The sequence below is a fragment of the Cygnus olor genome, chromosome 19, assembly GCF_009769625.2.
Source record: "Cygnus olor isolate bCygOlo1 chromosome 19, bCygOlo1.pri.v2, whole genome shotgun sequence".
Classification (NCBI taxonomy): domain Eukaryota; kingdom Metazoa; phylum Chordata; class Aves; order Anseriformes; family Anatidae; genus Cygnus; species Cygnus olor.
The window spans coordinates 5,338,618-5,363,178 of record NC_049187.1 but is presented as its reverse complement, the minus strand read 5'-3'; the positions used below and the strand labels follow the sequence as shown (position 1 = coordinate 5,363,178).

The 24,561-nt window shown below is 51.8% G+C and overlaps 1 protein-coding gene across 1 annotated transcript in view; it reads right to left on the bottom strand.

Moving 5' to 3' along the window:
* LOC121057441 (collagen alpha-1(XXVII) chain-like) overlaps positions 1 to 24,561 on the bottom strand; it is a 154,265-nt gene that overhangs the window by 18,649 nt on the left and 111,055 nt on the right. Inside the window, 13 exon segments of the mRNA XM_040531641.1 lie at positions 1,543 to 1,596; positions 1,901 to 1,954; positions 3,299 to 3,406; positions 3,529 to 3,582; positions 16,801 to 16,908; positions 18,344 to 18,397; positions 18,868 to 18,921; positions 20,861 to 20,914; positions 22,736 to 22,789; positions 23,569 to 23,622; positions 23,845 to 23,889; positions 24,045 to 24,089; positions 24,465 to 24,518. Of these exon segments, the coding sequence (XP_040387575.1) occupies positions 1,543 to 1,596; positions 1,901 to 1,954; positions 3,299 to 3,406; positions 3,529 to 3,582; positions 16,801 to 16,908; positions 18,344 to 18,397; positions 18,868 to 18,921; positions 20,861 to 20,914; positions 22,736 to 22,789; positions 23,569 to 23,622; positions 23,845 to 23,889; positions 24,045 to 24,089; positions 24,465 to 24,518 (792 nt within the window).

Sequence of the window (24,561 nt, the reverse complement as noted above, 5' to 3'; positions counted from 1 at the left end):
TGGTGAAGGGGAGAGAGCTTACCGAGCACTTCAGATTAATGATTTGGGGTGATGGGGGCTTTCAAGACAGCAAATTTAAACGTGGAGAGATTAAAAAAATCAGCAGTAACAATTTCAACTGAGATACCTATCCGCACATCTGTTGCTCCTCCTGTTCTAAAGCCAGTGGCAATTTTGCTCCTGGTAGTCGCAGCTCCCAGTGTTTTGCCAGGATGCACAAGTTTCAGCATGGAACTGTGAGAAAACTCCGGCCAGGCTTTCAGCTGACAGCATGCTTGGTTGCGAGCTCTTGCACTATTATCCTGGGCTGGTCGTGCTTGGCTAACACTTGGTGCTCTCCGCATGGCCGCCCAGCAGCGTACACCTGAGGCACGCTGCTGGAGGCTGCAGGAGCAAGTGATACAGCAGGGGCAGAGGATGGGGCAGCACTGGAGAGTGTAGAGGGTGGAAATGCAGCAAGGCAGCGGTGGAGGTGCTGAGCAGCGGGAGCACCACCAGCTGCTGCTGTGCCACGGGTGTGACAGTGGCAAGAAAGGACGGAAAGAGCAGCAGGAACTGCAACGTTTCTGAGACATGGGAGGTTTGCTGGTGGAGCACAACAGCTCGCCCTGCCCCATCGCCTCCTGGCCACCAGCATGAGGAGCCTGCAGGCAGAGCGAGGAGAGCAGCACGAACAGGGTGTCCTGACACTGAAAGGATGCACTCAAAGCCCCAGCATGGACGTGGCCTCGGGATCTCTGCCCCGAGTCCCATGAACTCCTTTTACAAGCAATGAAGCTCCTGCTTGCAGGCGCACATCTGCAGCCACACACAAAAACGAGCTAAAGGAGTTTGCACATCTTTCCTCTTCACTGGGACCCCACGCCTGCCCGTTCCCAGTCACCACCACTTCCCTCCCTGTGCCGGGGGAGGGATCATCGCCGCTGCTACTGCAGGCACGTGAGGGGCTCCAGCGGCACCGAGAGCAGGGCCAGCGCCAGCTGGGCTGGCCTGGGAGCACGGCAGCCAGCCCCGCCAGCAGGAAACCATTAAGGCATGAGTCATTTCTCCAGCCTGAACTGGTTACGGCTGCGCTGACTCAGCAGAAGGGGAAAAATGCACGGGGAAAGCTTCTGCCGTGGAAAGAGGGCTCTGACTCAGCCCAGCACCCCTCGCCGAGCCCCCTCGCCGCAGCTGGGCTGAGTCAGAGCCCTCGTCCCACAGCAGCAAGGAGGGAAACGGGACAAGGGTGATGGAGACTGGTTCTGCCCTGCTTTGATAACATCATTTTAGTATGAGTGGGCTGGAGGTGCATGAGCTTTGAGAGACAGCAAACCTAGTGCTGTTCCTGCTGCTGATGGTTAGAGCAAGACCCTCTTTCAAGAACAACACAGCTTGCATTTCTGCTGCAGGATAAGACCATTGTCCCCGTGGCCTGTGTGACTGGGCTGTGCAAGTCTCCTGGGGCTGAGCTTTGGTGCTGAGGCCGTAACTGATGCTGCAGCAGCAGAGCAGCGCTGGCTCACGTTTATTACAGACTGGATGGCTACACGGCCAGCTTACCTTCTCCCCCTTTGGCCCCGGTGGTCCAATTGGCCCTGGTGGTCCTGCATGTCCCTGCGGAGAGCAGACAGCAAGTGAGGAGACAGGAGAGAGGTGTTTGACCAAAGGTCCCTCCTAGTTTTCTGACAGCTCGCACAAGCCCTGCACTGCGCACCCCAGCTGTGGAGGCACACGCAGGTCATGGCAGAGATGAACAGGCTGGATCTGGAGAAGCTGACACGGTGCAAACAGACACTATAAAAACAACTAAACCAAACTCAACTTCAGATCAGAAATAAGTCATAGCCACATGCTGGAGTGGCAGTTTTGTTATGGTTCAGAACAGCTGGAAGCCAGAGGATGAAAATAAAATCCTTACCTGGTAACCCTTCAAGCCAGGCTCCCCCTGAGCACCCATCCTTCCCGGAGCACCCTGGAGAGGCAAGCACAGAAAGCACCATGAGAGCAGCCCGCGGGTGCAGCCGCAGGAACAGGACACACCAGGCTGCACAAAGCGAAGCTCAGCACCACATGGGAGCATTTCAGCACGGCCACCCGCTCCCCCGGCCGCTGGGGAGCATTGCTGCAGCCATCTGAAACGCCCTCGCTTTATACCCAAATTATCTCTGTGCTAGGAAGTCCACCAGTGAGACCCTCCTCATGCATGACCTAATCCTAAACTGCAGGGAGGAAACCTTTCGGTGTGGGTTCTGAGGCCGGGAAGGGAGTTTTCAGGGTTGTGATGAGGGCATTGCAAAAACTGTTTATTGCATCTCTATCAATCTGCACAAAAGGGTTTTAACCAGATCATCAGATTAAAGTGAGGAGCAACATTTCCAGATAATCCCATTTAGTGTGGAAGGAAGCCTTTTCCTCAAGACAGACTGCAGAGGCGTGCTCAGTCCAACACACTGCTGCTCGGACACTGCTTTGCTTCCTTGTGAAATAATCCACGGAGACTGCCAACGAATCTAAGGGAGGATATATGGGGAGGCCATAATTTTTGATGCAGGAAAACACTGTCCGCAGAACCCTTACTCCATCACTCATTTGCTACTGTTCTGAAACATCACCGCGATTCCCCGTTCATAAATAATTCCTGCTCTTTCACTAAGTTCTACCAAATAAAAGTGCAACAAGTTTTCTTACCAGCCTACGATGTGTGAGGAGGTACTGGTTACTTACTGCTGCTGACCACACGTGTTTGTCTCACGTTCCTAAAGCAAATTAACTTTCTTCCCTCTCTGCCACAGAGTTGTTCTCTCTGAAAACCTCACCTTCAAGCCCCAACTCAAACCCTTTCCCATGCTGTATTTCTTCTTGCTGCAAGTGTTTTAGATAAGTATATCAAGAGTGGGTGTAGAAACAGGGTGGAAGTCCAAGGCAGAGTTCCTTTTAACAACACAGTTTGACTTGGAAGCGGCTCTTACCATGAGTGTGCAGTCTCGAAGGGAAAGATCTTAGCAAAAAGTAGCTTATCAGCTCACTCCCTTCTCAAGAAAAAATCCCCAATACTTCAGCTCGTCTAGGGACTTGTAAAGAAGCACCATGATGCAATGTGAGCTGGACTCACGGGCACCATCACCACCACCACCGTGGAGTCTCCTCTGCTGCTCAGAGCAATTGTTAAGCTCTTTTGGTCAATTTAACCCGTCTAGTGTCATTTCACTCTCCCTGCTCTGAAGCCCTTGTTGGGCTCTGTGCTTCGCATGGGCTGGCACCCAGCACAGTCACATTTCTGTGTGTTGTGTTCAACCATCTGCAGAGCTCTTCTCACCATAGGTCCCAGGGTACCTCGGGATCCTTTAGGGCCTTGGTTCCCCTTCGGCCCCTCCTTCCCTGGAGCTCCTGTCTCGCCGAGCTGCCCCTGGTAGCCCTTGCTGCCCTGCAGAATGAAGGCACAGACATTAATGCAAGACAAAACAGCTTCTACAGATAAATATCAAAGATGAGCAAAGAAAAGGGAGATCCAGAGGAGGAGACGTTATCAGTGGGAGATGTTCTTACCTTCTGGCCAGGCTTGCCTTTTTCCCCCTGTTTTCCTGGTTTCCCTTCTGGTCCCTAGGAGAGATTTAAAAAGCTGTTGGAATGGGAAAGCAAAGAAATCCCATCCCAACCAGCTCCTCATTTCATTTTCCTGGTGCCCACAACCCTGACAGCATCCTCGCCCATCCCATCCCATTCCCAAGGGAGCCAACAAGGAGGTGAGGCAGTCATGGGCACAATTCCCAGGTGCTCCGGCAGGAGCACGGCCAAGTTTCTTCTTCAGTTGCTGCAGCACGTGGACACGGATCCCTGTGCCCAGGGACTACAGAGCAGCATGACTGAAAGGTGGCGGTTTTCATCTTCACATCACATGCCAAGGACAGGCAGGGGATGGCAAACCACCGCCTGGTGTGTCCGTCCGTCCTCGAGGGTGCGGAAGGGGGATCTTAGCAGCACTCCTTGAAGCACCCAATGAACGGAAAACTGGTACCTGCCCAGCCTCAGCTGCACAAAGGGTCGTTTCTGTCACCATCAGCTGAAGCACTGCATTGGATATCGATACTTTTGATAGGCTTTTAGTACGATGGCAGTGAAACCACTGCTTCAGCAGCAATTCTCTTTATCTTTGCATTGAAAAGACAGATGCTTGTTTCATTTTCTATCTACCTGCCATACACAGGTCACAATGCAAAAACCATCTCCCCGTGTTACTATCACTGCAAGGAACAGCACACAGAAACCGCAACGTGCTGGTCAGGCACCGAGAAATGCACAGGCATGCAACACTTCAGGTGGGAGCCACAGCAACAAGGGACAGAAACGCTGGCCTGCTCTGTGCCCCTCCGTGGGTGTCTCACGTGCAGCAGAGCCCACCAGCTGTCCTCGCACACACACAAACTGAAATTAGCGGCGATGAGCAGCTAAGTATAGCACACTCTCCTTAGGGAGCCCAGGGAAATTATTTTTTCAATGTTTGACCCCGTTGGCTGCAAGGCAGACAACATATTTTGGATTTGACAGAAACAAGCAGAAGTATCACTGAAGAAAATAACTCAGACTTCTTGGCAGCTGCCACGTACTTTTCAGCAGCATCCACACACCAGCACAGCATCTCTCCCCTGTTAAGGAGGTATTGTTTGCACCCCTGCTGATGTTGCAGGACAGCATCGGTCTCTCAGGTGAACAAAAGCAACTTGGAAAGCTAGCCATATCTGAGGGTTTTCACTCTGATCTCAAACATGGGCCTCCTAAGTGCCTGCTCTTAACACAAAGGAGCAATTCAGGCTTATTATAGCCCTGAAGAATCGTGGCAGCTCTTCACTGCCCCCGAGGGAACAGCTCCGTTTAAATAAGTCAAACATTTCAAGAGCCCACCTTGCCAGCACTCCCAGAGCTTCACAAAGGATGAGTCTCCGCGAGGACTTCACGGGTCCTGGTCTGTTGCCTCTCCAGTCTGCTTGGGCTTTTGTTGGCTGTTTTGTGCTGCCACTTCCCCAGAGAGCACTTTTGGGATTAGTTTCCCACAGACGCTGCCCAGCCGCAACAGGCGATGAATTGTGGGTGACAAGGCCCTGGCGTCACCCCGTGATGTACACTTTTGACAGGAGTACAAAGAAATCTTTGCCAACAAAAGCATCCGACTGGGAAGTGGCCACCCCTACCCAGCCAACCCACCCCCGGACAGGGTACCAGGGCGCTCAGCTTCCCCACGTGTCGGTCCTTGGAGGCACAGCAAAGCAACAGGAACGCTCACAGACCCCGCTCTGCAGCAATACTGCAATGCCTAGTGGCTTGAAAACTGGGAGAGTGAACAGTGGTGTCACTCACAAAAATTTACTGTCAAAACAAGACCTGAATGAACAAAGACACAATGGGATTTCCAATTAGTTGCATAATATTTTTTCCATCAGTCTCCCTGAACTGTGCTCTAAGATCTTTTGGAAGTTCGGGCAATGGATATTTCTTGCAAATTGGAGAAAGGATGTTTTAAGCTAAATCTGTTCCTGGCCCTGGTGATGGCCAAGCTGCCAATCTTCTCCAGCAGAGTCATTTTGCACACTGAGACGTGCTCCTGAACTGCTGTGATGTAAAAACTCCTGAAACAAATACTTCCATGCTACTTGTGCTTGCCTCCCCAGGACGAGGATGTGTTACAGGGTTTATGAAAAATGCAGACGTCCCACAGCTACATCAGAGGAGCAGGACGTAGAGCCTGGTCCCCCCACCTGGACACATCTCCCATGGAAGCAATGACTGAACCTTGCTTCTGCCCTGCACCCAAAAAATGTCTTTGCTTTTTGAGAAGATGGGTTTGGGTCTTAACTCTTCCCTAACGAGAAACAAAATTTCTGCATTGCTCCTAAAATCTGCCAGCATCCAAGTTCATGCTTGTACCCGTGATCGTGCAGTGCGGCTATAGGGGCAGAGTCATTTAAGAGAGGAGAGAAAAAGAACAAAACCAAACCCCACTTTGACAGTCCACAAAACTAAATCGACCCACAGAAGACTGTGCAATGCTCAAATGGGGTCTCACTTTCCCTGGCTTCCTTCAGCTCATCTTTCTGTGCTGGGATACAGATACAGGCTCTGAAATCTTCCTGGGCTGGCTTTTCGCCTCCTGATGCACCAGCCTCAGTGAGCAGCGATGTTCATCCACTCAGAAGGCTCTCCCGAGCCCTTCAGGCGGGGTGCGGCTCCTTCTCCATCGCTGCAGAACAAAACTTGGCAGCATCTCTGCCTCCTGTCAGCGATAGCTGAGCGACCAGCAGTCACTCGCAGTAAACCACAGAGCCCTTCCTTTGAGGCTCCCTTGCTGTGCTAGCTCTTGTCGGCCGGTTAAAAGCATCGCCGGTATAAATAAATGGGTCAAACCATGCTGGCAGCGCCGGCAGCCGAGATGTGGCTTGGATCTTGCAGCCTCAGCTACCTCCTCGAGCGGAGCGAGCTCCATCAGCAAGGGATGTTTCTGGGCTCCACCAGCACGCTTTCTAGGACTTTGGCCAGCGGAGCTGTGCTGGTGAGCGGGAAGCCTACCATATGTCTCATTTTCCTGGATGTGCTTTCTCCAACTGCGCAGGAATGTTGCCCAGATGAGTTTAGAGGCAGTCCTGCATTTGTCTGGGCTTCCCAGATACGTGGTATCTCTCCTTGTGATGCTCCAGATGCGGTTGCTGCTTGTTGCGGTCCCAGAAGTTCGCAGGGCACACACGCAGCGGTTTGCACAGCTCCAAGAAGTCACCGTACTGCCACACGCCGCATGTCACACAGGCAGTAACCAGCCCAGAAACAACTCTGGTAGCCTTCAAAAAAAGTTCAGGTTTTCTTTCTCCTTTTTTCTTCTGACTCATCTGTCTAGGGATGGAAAAACTGGGGCCCGAACAGGAAAAAAATAAATAAATTGATAAATCAAATTCAGTGGGATTGACACTTCATGCAGAGCCTCCAAAGTCCATCAGCAATCCAGCATCGTTTGGTACCTCTTTCGTTGCACTGTGAAGTTTCCAGGCTTCCCGCTGCCTTTAGCAGAGAGAGCAACAAGGGGCAGAAATGTAGAAAAGATGATACATAACAATAATTCATTCCAGGTTCTTTTTTCCTAGATACAAATCAGTTGCGTTAGTGTGCCAAGACACTGAACACTTGACATGTTTATTCTTGGGGTTTGTACGCATTTTGTTGTATGCTTTGAGTCACTGGTTTGCTGAAGAAACAAATCTTTCCAAGCTTCTTCTGTGAGCAGGATTATTTTTAAATGGCCATTTCTCTTTATATACCGCGCTTGTCACTGGAGAAGCACATCAGTATCTTCTGAAGATGATGGTATTTGTGACCAGGAACAGCAGAAGGCAGCAGTTTTTACATTTTTTTCATGACTTCAGGTATGCCAAAATATCCCAGGAAAGCAAAAATGTTCATCTTAGATCTAGCTTGTTTAAAATTTTGTTGCCAGCTTCAGTAAGGAGCCCATTTTATAAGATTTTTTTAGTACAGCTTTAGATATTCCCCTACGGGAGAGACGTGGATGGTTTATTGTCCAACGCAGATCAATAAGTTTGTAAGGAAAACAGAGGCTTTCAGCTGCTGATGGCCTCGGTAGTGAAGTCAGACCTCTTGCACAGACATCAGTAGTGTCAGCGTGAGCAAATGAGGTGCCCAGCTTTAAATTCTCAAAGCACCAACAGCTGAAATCTCTGACACCTTCCCAAATCCTGTCTCAGGCAGGTTCAGTACCACTCAAGACTGCCGTGGAGCATGTTTTTGGGTGTTTTGGGTGTCAGTAAGTGAGGTCTGAGGTCACTCCCCCCTTCCAAAAGCAAGGCAGGAAGAAACAGAAGAACCAGAATGCAGCCAGGGAGTAAAGAGAAGAAAGTGCCAACGGTGATGGAAAAAACGGTGCTAGTTTGAGGCACTGGAAGCAGGAAGGGCAGAAAAGCTAAAGCAGCAGTAAGGGTAGTAAGCATGAAGCGCAGGATGACCATGCCCATATTGTTCAAGGCCCAGCCAGCCAGCTCATTTAAAGGGAAATGAAAAAGCCCCGTATCATTTCCTACTGCTCAGCAACGTCTCCGTATGAGAACCTCTACTTAATAAACTTTGATTGAGAGAAGCCTCCCCCTATAGAGGGCAGCTCACAAGCACTCAGGAAATTAGTGGGATTATTGGAGCCGGGCATTTGAAGACATAAATGTTTTGGATTTATAAGAAACACATTTCCTAATCTCTCTGCCTAGCAGTAGTTTGGAAGGGGAGGAGACACGGCAGTAGCTCTTGAATGGGTTTGGGAAAGAAGAAAGACTCAACTGTTCTTGAGAAGAAAGACCTGATTGTACTGTAAGGTTCAGAGGGTTTCGCTGGGATCACTGGGAAGCAATGGGCTCTTGGGCTGCCTGTGGAAACCCAAGTGGTGAGCACAGGTAGAGCTGGGAAACCCTATAAAAAGATCTCAGATGGAAAAACTACAGCAAGCGTTGCTGTGACTTCCTTCTCAGCTGAGTTCCTCAGCTTAAAACATGGAATCCAAAACTAAACCTTGTATCCCAAACTCCCTGCTCTAGAGCAAGTCCTTATCTGCAAGCAATGTCGCTCTAAAATATGCATCTTTGGTTTTGTGGATAGGGACATCTATTTGACTCATTTATTCTAAGCAGCGTAAGCAGTTTCATAGTGTAAGGCAGCAAAGAGAATTGCATGGGGAGCAATGCAGTGCGCTCCAAGCTGCTCTGGTTTGGTCTGATAGCTCTGAACTGCCACTGAGTTGTTGTTTCTGGGAAATTCCCTTTTTCTCTTTTTTTTTCTTTTTTTCTTTTCTTCCCTATTTCCTCATCTCTAAGGCAGCACACGAGACAAAGATGCTACCGAAAGGTAGCTTGATGATGGGTGGGAGGCGCAGGAGAAGTGCAAGCCCTCAGCACCGCGGAGCTGGGAAGTTTTCCCACAAGATGACACCAAAATGCTCCAAAGAATTGGCCACTTTTGGACGCTGCCAAATGGGAAGAAAGCAACAGAGAGAGCGCTCAGGCAGTATAACTCCTATTTACACTAATAAGCACTGCTTGGGTCTTTCTTTTCTCCCACAAGCACTAGGGGGTTAACATCTTCCTTCTGAAGGACACAAATGCCCTGGGGTTGTGGAAGAGGAGGGGAACGAAATCCTCTCTCGCAATAAGGAGGGGAATCTTGGAGTAACTGCACAGAAAGCGCGTCTCCTTCGTCTGAGTCAGGAAAGAAACCGTGCCAAGGCAACAGGATTTATTTCAAATTCTGGCTCACTTCAACTCCTATTAACTCTAAACGAAGACCAGCTGGGATCGGCCTGCCTTCCCGAGCGGCAGGGACCGAGCAGCGCTGGCCGGTGCACGGCGAGGACCAACGGCCCCGGGGCTGCAGGCAGCGCGTCCCCACGCACCGCGGGGTGCCCGGCTCCCCGGGGGGCTGCTGTCTGCTCCAGGGGATTTGGTGCATCGGGTGGGCTGAGTCACGGACACCAGAATAGCAGATGAGGGTAAAAAAAGCAATAAAAGCTCCCAAACAACAAAATCCAGCACGTACCTTCCCCTAAAATGGGATGTTTAGACTGCGGCAAAAGCAGCTGAACCTGGGGCCATTGGAGACGCCGTGAGTACTGAAGGAAAAGGACTGCATGGAGGGCAGTGATTATGAAGGAAAAGGACTGCACGGAGGGCAGAGCTGCCCAGGGGTCACAGCACCGCTTCCAGAAGGGGACAGAGAACCTGTGGGCTGCAGCCACGCAGAGCCACTCACCCCGACCCTTGCTCCAGCCCTATCCAAAGCAAAGGGCTCAAGCATGTTTGACTTCAGACCCAAGCAACCCTATTCCCCTTTGATTTTCAGTGCAAGGCCAATACTTGCTTATGGCTCTGCTGGATGTTTGTCCACACGAGGAATGACACTCACAGGCTCCAAGGCTGCTAAACAATGATACGCCACAGCCAAGCACAGGCACCTCCAGCTACAGAAGCTTCGCTCCAGCAGAGGAACTGGCGCTGCTGGCATAGGGACTGGAAGGGACAAGCAGAAGCACGTCCCGCTGCGTCCCCTCCTCCTGCGTGGAGGCCATGGCTGTGCCTTGGGAGCTGGGTCATGCCCAAGCCCCAGAGACACTCAGCTGCTGCAGCACTGCACCCAGAGCCCGTGCCCCTTGACAAGCACAGCATCCCACGGCAGCATCCGAGATGTGCCTGGCCCGTGGGCCAGCACAGCCCATGCTGAGACGATGCTCATGGCACAGGAACGGTGCTGGGAGACTCCTGCTCCCCTTCAGCCTCTGCCAACGACCTCCTGCATCACCCTGGGCAAGTCACCACTGCTTTGTGCCACTACCACTAACGCGTTATTCAGGGCTATGTAACAATACTTGGTTCCTAGATGAATGGTGCGGGGAGCTCGCCGTTACCACCAGCATGCTGCCGGCTGTGCCACAGCCCTGTGCACCGAGCCCTGCCTTCATTCCTCTCGCTGCTCAGCCAGCAGGCAACCCCACGTCCTCGGGGAGCTCCTGCAGCAAGGGCTCCACACCCAGCCCATCCATCAGGAAACAACAGCTCAGCACATAATCAAAAAAAAAAAAAAAAGGAAAAAAAAAAAAAGGCATGGATTCCTGCATGGACAACTGAGATTGAAACCAGAAGTGACTCCGGGACTGTCCCTTGGCAGCCCCAGTGCTCTCGGGGAGCCGAGTGCCATGGCAGTGCTGCGGCGCTGCCAGCTGTCGCTGAGCTCATGTGCTCAGAGTGAATGGCTGGATGCAGCAGCAAGGCGCTTTGTTGCAGAAAAACCTTTGAATTATGTTTTCAGGGGCAGGAAACAGAAAAGAACAAAGAGCAAAAAACCCGCTCTGGGACAAACGCTGCTGTAAGTGATGTTTGGACAGCTCTATAATAGAGCAGTGTGGTGGATGGGAATTAGCTCCTGCCCAATGCTGCTATAACAGAGCCCAGAAACCAGTCCCAGCGTGGCTGTGACCACAGCATGGCGTTACTGGAGAGAAAATGTGAGCTCAGAGCAGACGGTCCTCCCCGGCCAGCACATCTTCCTTCCGCTTCAAGACTTTGGCTTGTAGATGATGGAGAAAGGACGGGAACATCGGGTGTAAGTTGACGGGAAGGATGCTGTCCTCGGGACAGCACCCAAGGCTGCGTGTGGAGCTACTGCTACTCTGGGGAGACGTGGCTGGGACCACGGCGCTGGAGCCAAGAGCCACGAGTTCTCTCAGTTCTCAGGAGAGTGGCTTTGCCCTTTTCAAAGCACTTTGAGTTCCCTCCAAACACCTTCTCAGGTCTTCACTCTTGACCAGTTCTGTCACTCTGCCCTCTGGGAGAGCAAACAAAAGGACTCTGACCGTATCACACTGGAGCAAAAGGACTCACCAAGCCCCTAGAGCTCTTTGGGTCTGGCGGTGCACATCTGCACCAGGCAGCAGGGCTGGCACATGCAGCCAGACCTTCTCTGATGTCATTGTTTATGGCCATTTCTGCCACTGAAGCATCTGGCTCAAAGCTTTCCACGTCCTGACATGGCTTGAATGACACTGCAGATAGGATTTCAGGTTAAAAAGGAAGTGGAAAAAGAAAAGAGCTCAGCTCCCAGTTTTGCTGAACAATGAGGGATTTTCTTGTTTCAGAGCATGTTGTATTTCATTACCTACAGGCTCTCTAATTGCTTTCCTGGAACTGTAAAAGCCTTGCTATCAGATGTCTGCCTTGTATGACAACCAGCGCGTTACGAAAACCGCAGTGCGCAGCCACGGAGAGCAGCTGGAAAGCCACGGCCTGCCTCCTGCCAACTGGCCCGGGCCCTGCGCTCCGGCACTGCGGGCTGGTTGTCCTCCATGGGAAGGGCTGGACGGGGGGCAGCGGCTGGAGGCGAGCACTGCCAGGAGGGGTCACCCTCTGTGACCCTGCTGTGTGCCCAGGTGGGTGGCTGAACACCCCCGACTTCAACCTTCAGTTCCTTCCATCCTCTGTAGTGGAGAACGGGACTGACCGGCAGCTGGATCCTCTGCAAATACACATTACTCTCTGAAAATGTTCAGGTATTTCAGGCTCAATGGCACTGTCCCCTCATACAATTACCAGTTACGATGAATTAGCTTTTTATTTTCGTGAGCTTGCATGACACTTGCATTGCTGCAGGACGCCTGGGGTTGAAGGGCTGTTCCATCTCCCATTCTGCCCACAGACCAGAGGTACGGCCTCCTCCTGCCCTCCTCCCCAGAGGACAACTGCTCCCCGCGCTGTCAGCCTGGGACCTGCACCTCCAGCCTGTCCCTGATTTGAGATGCCCAAAGTGGTGCTCTGCAAGGGGAAGAGGTTCCCAGCTCCTTGCGGCTCACATGAGCCAACCAGAGCTCAAGTGGCCAAGTCCAGAAGAGTCGAGATCGAGTGACAGCAACGAGTTTGTGTTAGAAGACGTAGGAAACCACCGGGAGGAGATGACAGGTAGGGCAGCAGCTCAGAACAGATGCGCATCTCTGATGGATTTCTGAAACCTCAGCTGGATCCTGCACTCAGCTGTATGTTGGTGTTTCAGATGCTCTGACTCCTCGCTCGCTACCAGAGGGACAACTGGCAGGAGCAGGACCCGGAGTTGAACGGAGCAGTGTGAACTTGGACGCAGTGACCAAAAGACAGAGGATACTTGTGCATCACGGCTCCAGCTGCCTCGAGCCTGCCAACCGCAGCTGTGAGACTCATGGCCCATCTCGGCTGCCAGGTTTGTTTGCTGAAATCCACTGGCTTTGAAATGTGTACAAACTACCCCTGGAGACTTGGCTGGGGCCTCCCTGCTGCTTTTGTTTGAGCTTTAAAACTGCAGTGGAAACCGATTTTCAGATATGTTAATGCTGGAGATGGCCGGGCCAAGTTAAAGCTAACAATCTTTGAAAAACGCTTCCTGAGCACCCAGGGAAGCGCGGGTGTGCTCAGTTGGTAATGCCGCATCAGCATCATGATGGCTTTCTGGAAAACAGCCTTGCTCAGTGAAACCAGACTTTGCCCTGTTGTGGGGACCAGCTGCCAGGTGAAAGCCTCTCCTTGGCGTGCCCCAGCAGGGCAGAGCAGGTCCCTGCTGCCTCCTCCAGCGCTAGCACCTGTGGAGGTGCCCCAGGATGTCCCCTTGTCCCTCCCAGGGAGCCGTAGGACTTCACGGGCCAAAGAAATTGCTCTCCCCTTCCATCCCTTCTGCTGGTCCATCGCCAAGTGGTGTGTGAGTTTGTAAGAGCCCAGCCAAGCTCGACCTGCTCTGGGGCTACAGGGGAGCTGCCAGCATCAGGCCTTTCCCTTGGCCATGTGTGCAACGCGGACTGAGAATGTACCAGCAGTAAGGCTAGATCGTTTTGGAGCACTCGTCTGCCTCATTTCCTACATCTGTCAAGGGGATACAATACTGAAGTGTCCTTTTCCTTTAGACATAAGCAAGACTAAGAACAAGACTAAACATCTCTTTGGTGTTAGGGAAAATTCTCGAGGAGGCGGTGTGGCTGCGGGGATCTGTGGTGAAAAGGGTGCTCCCGGAAGCTGGTGCTGTTCCTGGAGGTCACAGCTGCATGGGTCCCCTCCAGCACCGGAGCAGAGAGCAACACAGAGCCAAGCCGAGGCGCTGCAGAAGCTCATCTCTCTGCCCATGACCGTGGACAGGCATCAGCTTCCTTGAGCTAACCCGAACCTCTTCCAGAAGCAGAAGATAAGCAACACGCTCCCCCATGCAGGCTGGTTTGTTGGCACAGGGAACAGCCAGATCCTTGTGCGTCTCTTCCATTAACAGCACAGAGACGTTGACATCTCCCCTGTCACTTCTGCGGACGAGTAGGATATCTCAGCATCACGGGAGCACAAATCACCGCCTTTAGCCCAGGGAAAAGGCAGGGGAGCCAAGCGAGACCTCAGCAAAGCACAGATGGAGACCCCTGGGTACTGCCCCAGCAGAGACCTACTGCAGATGGATGAGCTAAAGACAGAGTGCTCCATAACACCAACTAAAGTGAGCATTGGACACAGCATTGCTATCACGTTGGCTGTATTAAACAAAACCAGATGCAATGTGCGCAATGTGTAAACACACCGCATCTGCAGCACGCCCAAGCCCAAGGCACACATGCCTCGTCCCCACGGAGCGGGTGCCTCCGCACCTTCCGCAGGCGATTTCCATGCTACCGGGCAGTTCCCCACAAATCCTGGACAGGATCTGGTCACGGTGCAACCTTGGCGTTTGCCCTTGTGTGAATACCTTCAAGATTTTCTCCTGATGTGACTTTTTCCTATCTTTCTCCAGCAGCCTTAAAAACCTCTGTCCATGGCTCACTTCTGCAGCGGGCTGTGCCTGTGTGGCTCGTCTCACAGAGGATGGTTTGACTTCATATTGCAGCTTCCAATCCTTGCTTGAAAAGGAGAAGTTGTGGTTATCGCTCGTGGTTTGCATCTCTGGTCCATGAATTACATACCTTGGCAGAAATCTAAGGAAGATCCCACTAATATTTGTACATTTTCTCCATGGGAAGCTAGAATAAAAAAACTCCAAGAAAAAATGGGAGGAGAAAAATTATCTGTACTTCTATCAGAGGGCTTCCATCTCTGAATTAGCTTGGTGAGCGCAGGAACACCAGCCCATGCATTAGGTAATGGCCAGGCGCTTGGCAGGAGGCAGCGCTGGCTGGAGCCTGTGTGGGTCCCTAAAGTCTGCTCGAGTTTCGACATAGGGGATATACAAAGAAACGTTAAAATAGTAGATGGAAATATAGCACTCTGCTGTGAAAAAAAAGAAAAAAAAAGGGGGGGGAGTGATTATGAGCCGGAATCTTGGCTCTATTGACTATTTTTTTTAAAATAAAACAGAAAACGGCATCATGTTCCCAGGGACATGCTGGCAAAGAGCAGGGATGGAGTCTGCGAGAACCTATATTTTATGCCCTATAACTTAATATGGCCTTTGCATGATTTCAGTATTTTTATTGGTTCTCAGAAGCGCGCAGTGTAAACACGTGAAGCAGCCAGAAGTGCAGCACATGGAGGGCCATGTGCTGAGAGGCAGCAGGGACGTTGGGGACCACGGGATGGCACCAACCCTGCAAAGGGCTCCCTGCGGGCACAGGGGGCAGCAGCCTTATTTGGGGCAGGACTACAGCCTTGTTCTGCACATTTATGGTGCGGCACTGCCATATTAAGCCAATGTTTCCACTTTCCAGTCAAGCCAGTGCTCAAATCACCACCTCAGCCCAAAAACAACACACATCCAGCCCCTTTGCTGCTTCCATCCCCTCACACTGTTCTCCTGGGCCGCCTTTTAGCAGCCACAACATCACCAAAGGGAGAAACAACGTAGTCCAGCATCGAGCATCCACCCCGTGCTCCAGGGCACCTGTCTGCCCGCAGCCTCCCCCTGTCCCAGGAGGGACTCCAGGAGCTGCCACCAACCTCGCTCAGACTCGGGGTCCCTCCACGCCTCCTGGCATGCACGGGGTGGGAGCTGGCCTGTTTTCTGGCTGCAGGGGCAGCAAGACCCATGCCCTAGGCGAGCCTGGCACCTCCAGCAGCGCTGGCTGCATCCGACCTGTCTAGGCTATTGCCCCGCAGGATGAGCCTGAGTCCATGCTTCCGACAGCTGTGATCCACCACAATGATTAGAATATATAAATCATGTCATCAGGCTGATAACTCCCCTTTTCAAGCAGAGGGGTCTGGCTTCGCTTGCAGAGCAGCCCGTTGGCACTGGGCAGCGCCATCCTGCACCACCGAACGAGCTCAGGCTGGATCCTGCCCTATTCCCCCAGCCCTGCAGCTCTCGTCTGAGACAAAATTGTGTTTTTGTTTTCTACGGCATTAAGATCAGACCTCTAAGCAAACCACACAAGCCTAGGATATTCCCTGAGGATTCAGAAATCATTTCCTATTAATTTCTCTTATTTCTTACCTATATTACCAATGAAAAACCTTGGAAGGGAAAAACAGAAGTAAGCAAGTAATCACTGAAAATAAATGATAGAGAGCAAAGCCCGGCCATTCCCAAACTGCAGGCCGAGGCCAGCTGGGACAGCCAGGGCAGATGCAGCAGAGAGGCAAGCCCAGGCTGCACAAGCTGTCCCAAAGCCTACGCAAAGCCTGCAGCAGACCAAAGAAGTGATCCACATCTCAAAGACCAACCCTCCTCCTGGATGCAGCTTTTTTTTTTATAAAAAAAAAACAAACCATACTTTACGCCAACCCTTGCAACAAGCCATGTCTTGGATGACTTCCTGCCCTAAGCAGTGTCCTGGTTCAGTGCCTGCATCTCCCACTCAGTCTGCCCCCACGTGTTTTGCTGCAACATGGCAAGTCCTGTTACAGCAGGACTAACGTCCACAGTATTTGCTGTCCTTGAAATAAAAAAATAAAAAAAATATGCATATTTCTTTCTTGCTAAGATTTAAATGGAATCCAGCCTCCCAGACAAAACACTGAACTTCCTTTTGTCCCCTTGCTGCAAAAGATGCCTGTACTGCACATCTGGGCTCACGCTTCAGCCACGAGGAAGGAGAAAGTCATCTTGCACGTCGGGGATTTAGACAAGAGCACACAGCACTCGTCACGATCCTTCTGGGGCAAGATGCAACCACCAAAATTTGGAAACCAGCACACAGATGACCCTCTGGAGGGGGGACAGGAGCTGTGCTGGGCCAAGACATGCACGTGGCTGTCCGTGATGCACAGAGATGGCCCGTGCAGCTGGAAGGAGTGCCCTGGCTGCTCCAGGAAACCTACGGACCGCCTGGCGGAGGTGAGCAGGATGCTTTCTCGGACTCACTCGGACACCTGTGATGCCGGGATATCCAGGAGGCCCTTCTTTTCCCTTCAGTCCTTCAGTGCCTTTTTCTCCTTTCTCTCCTTCCAGGCCTTGCTCCCCTTTGTCTCCCTGTGGAAGAGAGAAGGTGGGAGTTTTCATACCCACACCATGCATGGGTCACCGTACATGCCTCTCGCAAGGAAAAAAACCACCACATAATTAATATTTCAGGAGTCTGGGAGGAAGAGAGCCTGCAAGCAAAAGGATGAATGAGGATGAGTCATAATACACTTGACATTTAAAAAAATAAGCAAAACCATTTTTTTTTTTTAAGTTTCTTGGCTGGAGGAGAAGGAACTCCCCCATTACACAGGGTAATGTGAACTCTGCTTCTCCTGCGATGAGGCCTGAACCTCCCACGTGAATGAGACAGCGGACAACATCTGAGAGACTCCCTCGCCTCACCCAGAAGCCCTGAGCTCAGGATGCTGGAAGATTTTAAATAGGACAGGTTTGTCTGGAGCAGCCACCTGGCTCTTTCTGCCAGTGGGAAGCAGCCGAGGGCTTGACTGAACACTACGAAACTGTGTTGTCTTGCCCTGCAAAGGACGTGTGGTTGGAGCAGTAGGTATGTCATGTCTGCTCTTACAGCTGATGGCACGTTTCATGGAGATCATCAAAAGGGCCAATTCTGTACCGAGAGTGGCACCATGCTGGTGCACCAACCAGCCTCGATGGACTCGGTCTCTGCTGTGCTAGAGCAGAGCCATGTCTCTTCTGGGTACAGCAGCGAGCAGCGGCTCTTCTGCTGCCCAGAGACACGTTCAGTTTGAGGAAACCTCGCCTGGTTCAAGAGCTCGCGGGGACAGCTGGGGTGGCAAGAGAATACAGACGACTTGACCGTCTTTAAGGGGGAATCTTTTGGTCCAGCACTCAGAGATAAGCAGAACTAGAGACACATGGCAAATAGCTTAACCAGAACGAAGCAATAAAGCGCATTGTTGTGGGACCGGCTGCTTTTTCTTTCCATGGAACAAAACTGTTGGCCTGTTTGGAAAGGCCGGCTGTGCAGGGACAGAAATCGGAGTCCTGTTCCAAAGGCAAGGTAGCAAGCTCACAGCAGTCAGATAAAGAGAGCGATGCAAGCCCTGAGCAAGCACCTGGGACTTTGCCAAGAGGAAGGGGATCTGATTTCTTTACTTGCAAACAATGTTCTGGTCAGCGGAGCAGGGGATAATGATGGACAATTGTTGATTTCCCCTGCCAGGCCCAGGAATTCCTGATTAGCTGGAAATTCAATCTGTAAAAACTCAAATAAAACAGACAAATTGTTGGAAACTAGATCTTGAAGGAGTTGACCTTTTTGGAGATCTGATCATATGCCAAAAATGTGGGTAGAGGAGTGAAACACGAGGAGTCCATTATGTGTGTCTGCAGAAAAAAAAATCTTCACTTCTTATTTCTAAACAAATTAACCCATCAAAGAAGTGAGGGGATAAGAGACGAGGGCACACTGCACCAGAATGCCCTGCCTGCTGCAAACCCTTTGTATCGCACATCTTACCTTGATTCCATCTGGCCCGGGTGGTCCGCTGTCCCCTTCCAGCCCTGGTTCTCCCTGCAAGATAGAAGCAAGCAACATAAAGCTGTGCCCACACACTTTTTTTTCCCCCATGCCTTCAGCAGATGATTCATGGCAGCAGGTCAGGCTGCAGTGAGAGGAGCCCAGGCCAGCACTTCCGACGTGTCCCATCCCATGCCCTAACGTTGAACGAGCTCTTTCTGGAGCAAGAGCAGCAACCCGGCCTCTTGCTCTATTCTGAGCTTTTCCTCCATAGATCCAGCTGTGGAGAAGAGCTCTTTCCCTGTGCTGGAAAGGGCACTCAGTCTGTCTTCATTTCACCTGGGGCTTTTCCATCCTGCTCCAACAGCTGACCTTGGTCCCGAAAAGGGACAAGAGCTTCAGTCCATGAACTCATCCCGTCCCTGCTCCCTCCCATGCGGCACGGAGCAGCCAGTGCTGCCCTGCCTGCTGCCTGTGGGATCTGGTGTAATGGGGGAGCCTGAGCAGAAGGTGTCTGTACTCACTCTTTGACCGATGAGGCCTTGCTCTCCAGGAGCTCCCAGCTGGCCAGGATCACCCTAGAAAGAAGGCACCACAGACATGGAGATGCTGTTAATAATTAGGGAATGCTTCCCGTTGTGCTGCTCATTTTGGCTTTTTCTTTCCTGTGCTCACACAAGCACCTTCACTGCAGCTTGCAAGGCTGGCATCACCAGCACCTCCTGCACCCCTCAGGGGGCTGTAACAGCGACACCCACCAGGACAGGGCATGGAGGAGTGGGGCTACTGCCTGCAGCTGCAGGGCCAGAGGCCTTCCCTCGGCATGGCCCTGTGCTGGGGTGGGGGTAACATTCCCTGCAGCAGCCATACAGTGCTGTGCTCTGCACCCGTAGCTAGAACAGCATTAGTATCACACCAGTGTTGTGTCTCTGGCTGAGCAATACTGGCACAGCACCAGGACTTCAACCTTCAACCCCCCCAGAGCCAGCAGGCTGAGGGTGGGTGAGAGATGGGAAGGGGACATCACCAGGGCAGCTGGCCTAAATCAACCATATCGCATTTTGGGATATCCCATACCGTGTGGTGTCACGCTCAGCAATAAAGGGTGGGAAAGGGGAAGGGGAGGGGGGCTCTTGTCTCTTGTTATGAAAATGTCTGTCCTCCCAAACAACTGCTACGTGTACTGAGGCCCTGCTTCCTGGGACATGGCTGAACATCACTCCTTGATGAGAAGTAGAGAATAAATTGTTTTTCCTCTCTCTGTGCTTCCACACAGCCTTTGCTAGTTTTTTTTTCCCCTCTTCCTTTTCCCTTTAATTAAATTATCCTTATCTCATCCCAGACTCACGGAGGAGACAGCCAACTGCTCTCCGAGCCCCAGCATGACTGCAGAGGGCGGAGAAGAACCACAATCTTCGATGGGCCCTGAATGAGTGACCTGAAGGTGTCTGGAGCTGGCAGATGGGTCTCGGTGACAGGCTGCAAGGCTGTGATTTCACTCTGAGGGTACAAGGGACATGGGGCAGCTGCCTCCCATGTGTGCCATCCAAGATAACTGCTTTGCAAGGAAGAGAGCTCAGAAAATGCAGTGACAAGGACAGAAGGGGAAGAAGTTGCACTGTCAGGGGGCAGAGGGGTGTTTGTGCAAATCACCGTGTCCTGTTCCAGGGATGGCAGTGCAGGGGCAGCCAGGAGCACGGGAGCTGAGAGAGCCGTGCAGTGTCAGGACGCCACAGACACGGTAGCTCCAGTGAAGTGTCAGAAGATTTGCCAAGGAAAACATGGCATAGGACGGGGCTGGGGGTGGGGAGCGAAGAACAGCAAAGAGGAAATTGCATTTAATCCCCACACAGAGACTGTTCACAAGCCCTCCACACAGGAGCAAACCTTCAAACCAAGCCGAGAGGGGGACAAAGTAAAATAAAAACCCCTCTGAGCTGCTCTGCACAGGGATTTTGTTCAAACAAAGAGATGGTTTTTATAGGCCTTTCCATGTGGACAAGAAGGTGCATTCATGGCCCTGGAGCAGGGCTCCCTCCCCCATAACCCTTAGAGGAGCTCAGTCCCCACATAGCTGAGGCTTGGAAACTGCAGCAGGACCTAGTCTGAGGGTATTTTTTACGCTTGAGACCTTCCTAAGACTTCTTGTTTCACATCAGAAGCTGCCTGGATCTCTGGGTCTCAAGGACTCCCTTCTCTGCTCAGATTTTAGACCTGTGAAAGAGCTGAAATTTATTGCCAGGGCCCTTCCTCAGCTCAAGGCAGAAGATCCCTGGGACGGAGCTTGTCCCTGGCACTGACAGCTTCCCCTGCTGTGATGGGGCTCACGAATTGGTAGCCAAGGGCTTGAAGTTAAACTGTTTCTTTTTTTTTTTTTTTAACCTTGTCTTTATCGATTGTGCTGTCTACATTGGCTGCTGGAGAGTGAACCTGCAATGCTACCCATCCCTGTAGGAACCAAAGCGTCTATTACCTCCCTGCTCTGACAGAGAAATCGCACTAAGGGCTTTTTCCTACCTTCATGCCAGGTTCACCTGCAAGGCCAGGTTGTCCCATTGAGCCAGGCGGTCCCTGGAAAAAAAAATAATAAAAAAACCCATTGTAACCAAGTAGAAAGCAAGATCAAAGGCATAATTCCTTTAGCAGAGCCCTCCTGGGATAGCACAGCCCTCGTTGCAGTGTAATTACTTCCCCGGAGCTGGCTCAGGGTATGCAGCATCAAAGAGGCCAGCATCCCCTTGTGCCGGGTCCCTGCGGGGGCTCTGCTCTTCTCTCACGCCCCCAGCCTCCTCTGTAACTCCTTCCAACCTTCTGCTTGCTGAGGTTGGTAACCCTGGCAGAGGGGCTCAGCATCCCTCTGACAGCCAAAACTGAGTGCCTGACCTGCAAAGTATGGAAAATTAAGGTATAAAGAGGGAAGAATAGAGAATGACCTTGCAAATCGTTCCTACTAGGTGTGCAGCTGCCACTTGCAGCTTTGCAATGGTGGGGCCACAATTCCTTAAACACCTTTGGTACCAAGATCAATTGGGAGCTTTAATCTTTGTACATTTTCTGCTACGCCTGGGAAGAATGGGGAATGACAGTCTGGAAAGCAAGCCCCAAGATGTGACAGCAAAGCTTGTCTTTAAGGGATTTGAGGGGTTTATTTTCTTATGATACTAGCTTTCTGGACAACAATCCCCCTTCTCTTTGCAGCTAGGAATAAAGGAAAAAAGAGCACATAGTCATAGGGAGCACTTGGCTGCCCAGGGAATAAAGCCAGTTCCTGGCTTGCTGAAATGGATTTGGGCAGAGGAGGGAGCAGGGTGAGTGCTGGGTTTATTAACAAATGGTCAAGTCATGCAAAGAGAAAATTCAAGCTCCAATGAAAGCAAAAATCCTGCTTTGGTTTCTCCAGCAGTGCCAGTGCAGGGAAAGGCTTCTGGAAGAGGCACAGATTTGAATAAACCTCTGTACTTTCTTGGTTGGCAGCATCCAGAGAGGCTTGGTAGCAGCTTTCCAGCTCCCCAGTGTGGTTTACCACACTGAGAGCTCGCTCCATCCAGTCTAGCAGCCATGAGAATGGAAACTTTCCTGACTCATCCACTTTGCAGTAGACTGTATTAAAAGGCACCTTTGCTGCTGTTTCCACAACCAAGTGAAACATCATAGCTGCTTCACAGCTCAGGACCTGTGGAAGGAGCTACTCAAGGGGACTGGTACACCTGGTATAGTCAGCCAAAACTCTAATATTTCAACGAGAATCAAATAAGGCCAAGACTGGAAATGAATTAGGGGGAAGTCATGGAGGCATCTCCTGCACCAGGGCACTGTTTGGCAGCTGCTGCTGCTTTGGTTATGGTGTGTTTGTGCCAGTGCTTCGTGGCAACGGCAACCCAAAAAGCACTGTCAGCAGCACAGGCATTTCTCTGAGCTTCCTCCACTGGCTGCAGACCTGTGATGGGACTGCCGAAGCAATCCAGGCTGGCTGACAAAACTGTGTCTTGTCAGCAATGGGACCAGTGAGGGGGACAGAAAAGACCAGTTTTCAGTCTGAACACTCTATTTTGTTCCTGACTCTGCTCCCTGGTACGGAGAAGTAGTCCCTGGTGTGGTGGCGGAGCCACGCCTGGGGTGTGCTTGCTGGAGGGTGGCCAGCTTTGAAATGTTTCTCTTGTGAAGATGGGGCTGCACACCTACCAGTGGGGTGCCCATGCCCTGCGATGAAAATGGTGCTCGGATTTCTGGCTCTCCGTGTTTGCTTTGGAAGCTGGTATTCAGACACGAGGGAAACCCTTCCTGCTCGTGTCCCTGGGTGTGAAAGCTTTCACCTCTGCACCCTTAATCCTCCCTCAGTCCTGCCACTCTCCATGTGAGGGGAAAATAAATAGGAGCAAAGACCTGACTTACCTTATGCCCGATTTCTCCCAAAGGCCCAGGCGGCCCCTGTGGTCCTTGTGGACCCTGGAAAACAGAGACACAAGGCTCTTTTCATGCAACTGTTTTCACTTCTGAAGGGCCATCATTTCTGCAGCCTGCAAGATAAAACACTGGTTCCCTCCCGCATCGCAGCGGAGCTACGCAGTGTGCAAGAGATGGCCAGCAAGACGGAGGGACCAGTAATGGGTGCTCTGAGGCATCAAAACAGGCAAACAACAGCTCAGAAGGCCCTTCGCCTTTCTGGCTCCAACCTAGAACAACCACTGTTGGTAACCTGAAAAGTGTCTGGTTAATCCTCACCCTTCACAGTCTAGGAAAGTCTCGTAGAAACAGACAGCAGGAGAAAGCCCCTCGCCTTGCTTCAGTGGTCCTGCTGGCTCTCCTGCAGGTCTGTCTGCATGTCATCTACCACGGCCTCCCTCAAAGCTGCAGGCCCAGTTCTGACACCGTCAGACTCCCTCCTGTTCCCCCTCAGCCCAGCCCAACTCTTCTTATTACATCTGACCCTGTCCAGACCCAACCTTACATTTCTTTCCTCCCTTTCCCTCCAAAATCCAGCCCAGGCTGTATCCCAGGCTGTCCCTGGTTGATCTGCACTCCCCTTTTCCTTTCTAGGGGTCTGACCTGATCTTTCCTCATGCCTCCTAGAACTCTAGCCACGTCTTTCACATCTCTGACCACACTGGAACTGGCCAGGATGGGAAGGGGAATGAGTAGTGGGGGACAAACAGACAGAGAAAGAAATGAAGTGTGTGTGTACGTGCAGGGAGAGACAGATGAAGAGAGAATGGTGAGACACTTGCCGGGTCGCCTGGTGCCCCTTTTGCTCCTGGAGGTCCTGAAGGCCCTTGGATACCCTAGAAAAATAAACGACACCAAGGTTAGCTCCAACCCCATGGCGATCCTTCATACTTCTCAATAGTAACATGCATCTTTTGAGATACTCCAGGGAAAAGAGTGGAAAGGTGGCCCTGTAAGTGTGAGACACTCCAAGTTCTTCCTCCTGGACCAGGAACCAAAATATAAGAACTCGAGTGCAAACGAGTTTATAAAAGAAAGCACCAGTTATGGGCACTTACTGGGAAGCCACGCGATCCTGTCTCCCCAGTCTCGCCCATCTTCCCCTGTGAACACACAGTTACGGCCATTAGCAGCTGGAAACGTGCTCAGACACCTGCAGTGCTTTGGCCAGAAGCTGCAGGTCTCTGCACCGTGGGCACCCCCAGGGTGTTTGTGCCTTGCCAGAGCTGGCAGGCACTGGGTCTCGTGGGGGACGTACCTGCAGCCCTTCTGGCCCCAGCTTGCCTGGCTCCCCCGGACGGCCCTGCAAAGCAAAAAGACAGCACACACTGTATCGGTGAAGCTCTTTGCCTCACCCCACCTGCTCTTGTGTTTTTCTGCATCAGATATCCACTCCTGTTCCCTGCAGCTTTTGAAAGGCCAGATGCCCAGCATCCTGCCCTGAGGAACACCCCAACCCGTGGGGAGTTTGGGCAACGGGCTCCACAACCTACGTCTTTTTGAGCAAACACTGCTTTGGAGGAAGATTTTGCTCTGGCTGCATGGAGGGCTCATTCCTGCTGGCTGGTTCTCCTGGAGCCATTGGACAGCCCCAGTTTCTGGAGGAGGATGGGACCTTGGTCTCTCCGGGGCATTTCATAACGCTGCTAAGAGCAATCTCAGCCAAGCCGGCACTCACCTTGGCACCTCGTGAACCCGGCTCGCCTACTGGTCCATCAGGCCCTCTGGCACCCTGGAAAAAGGCAAAAGAAGGGAAAATAAATTAAGAAAAAAAG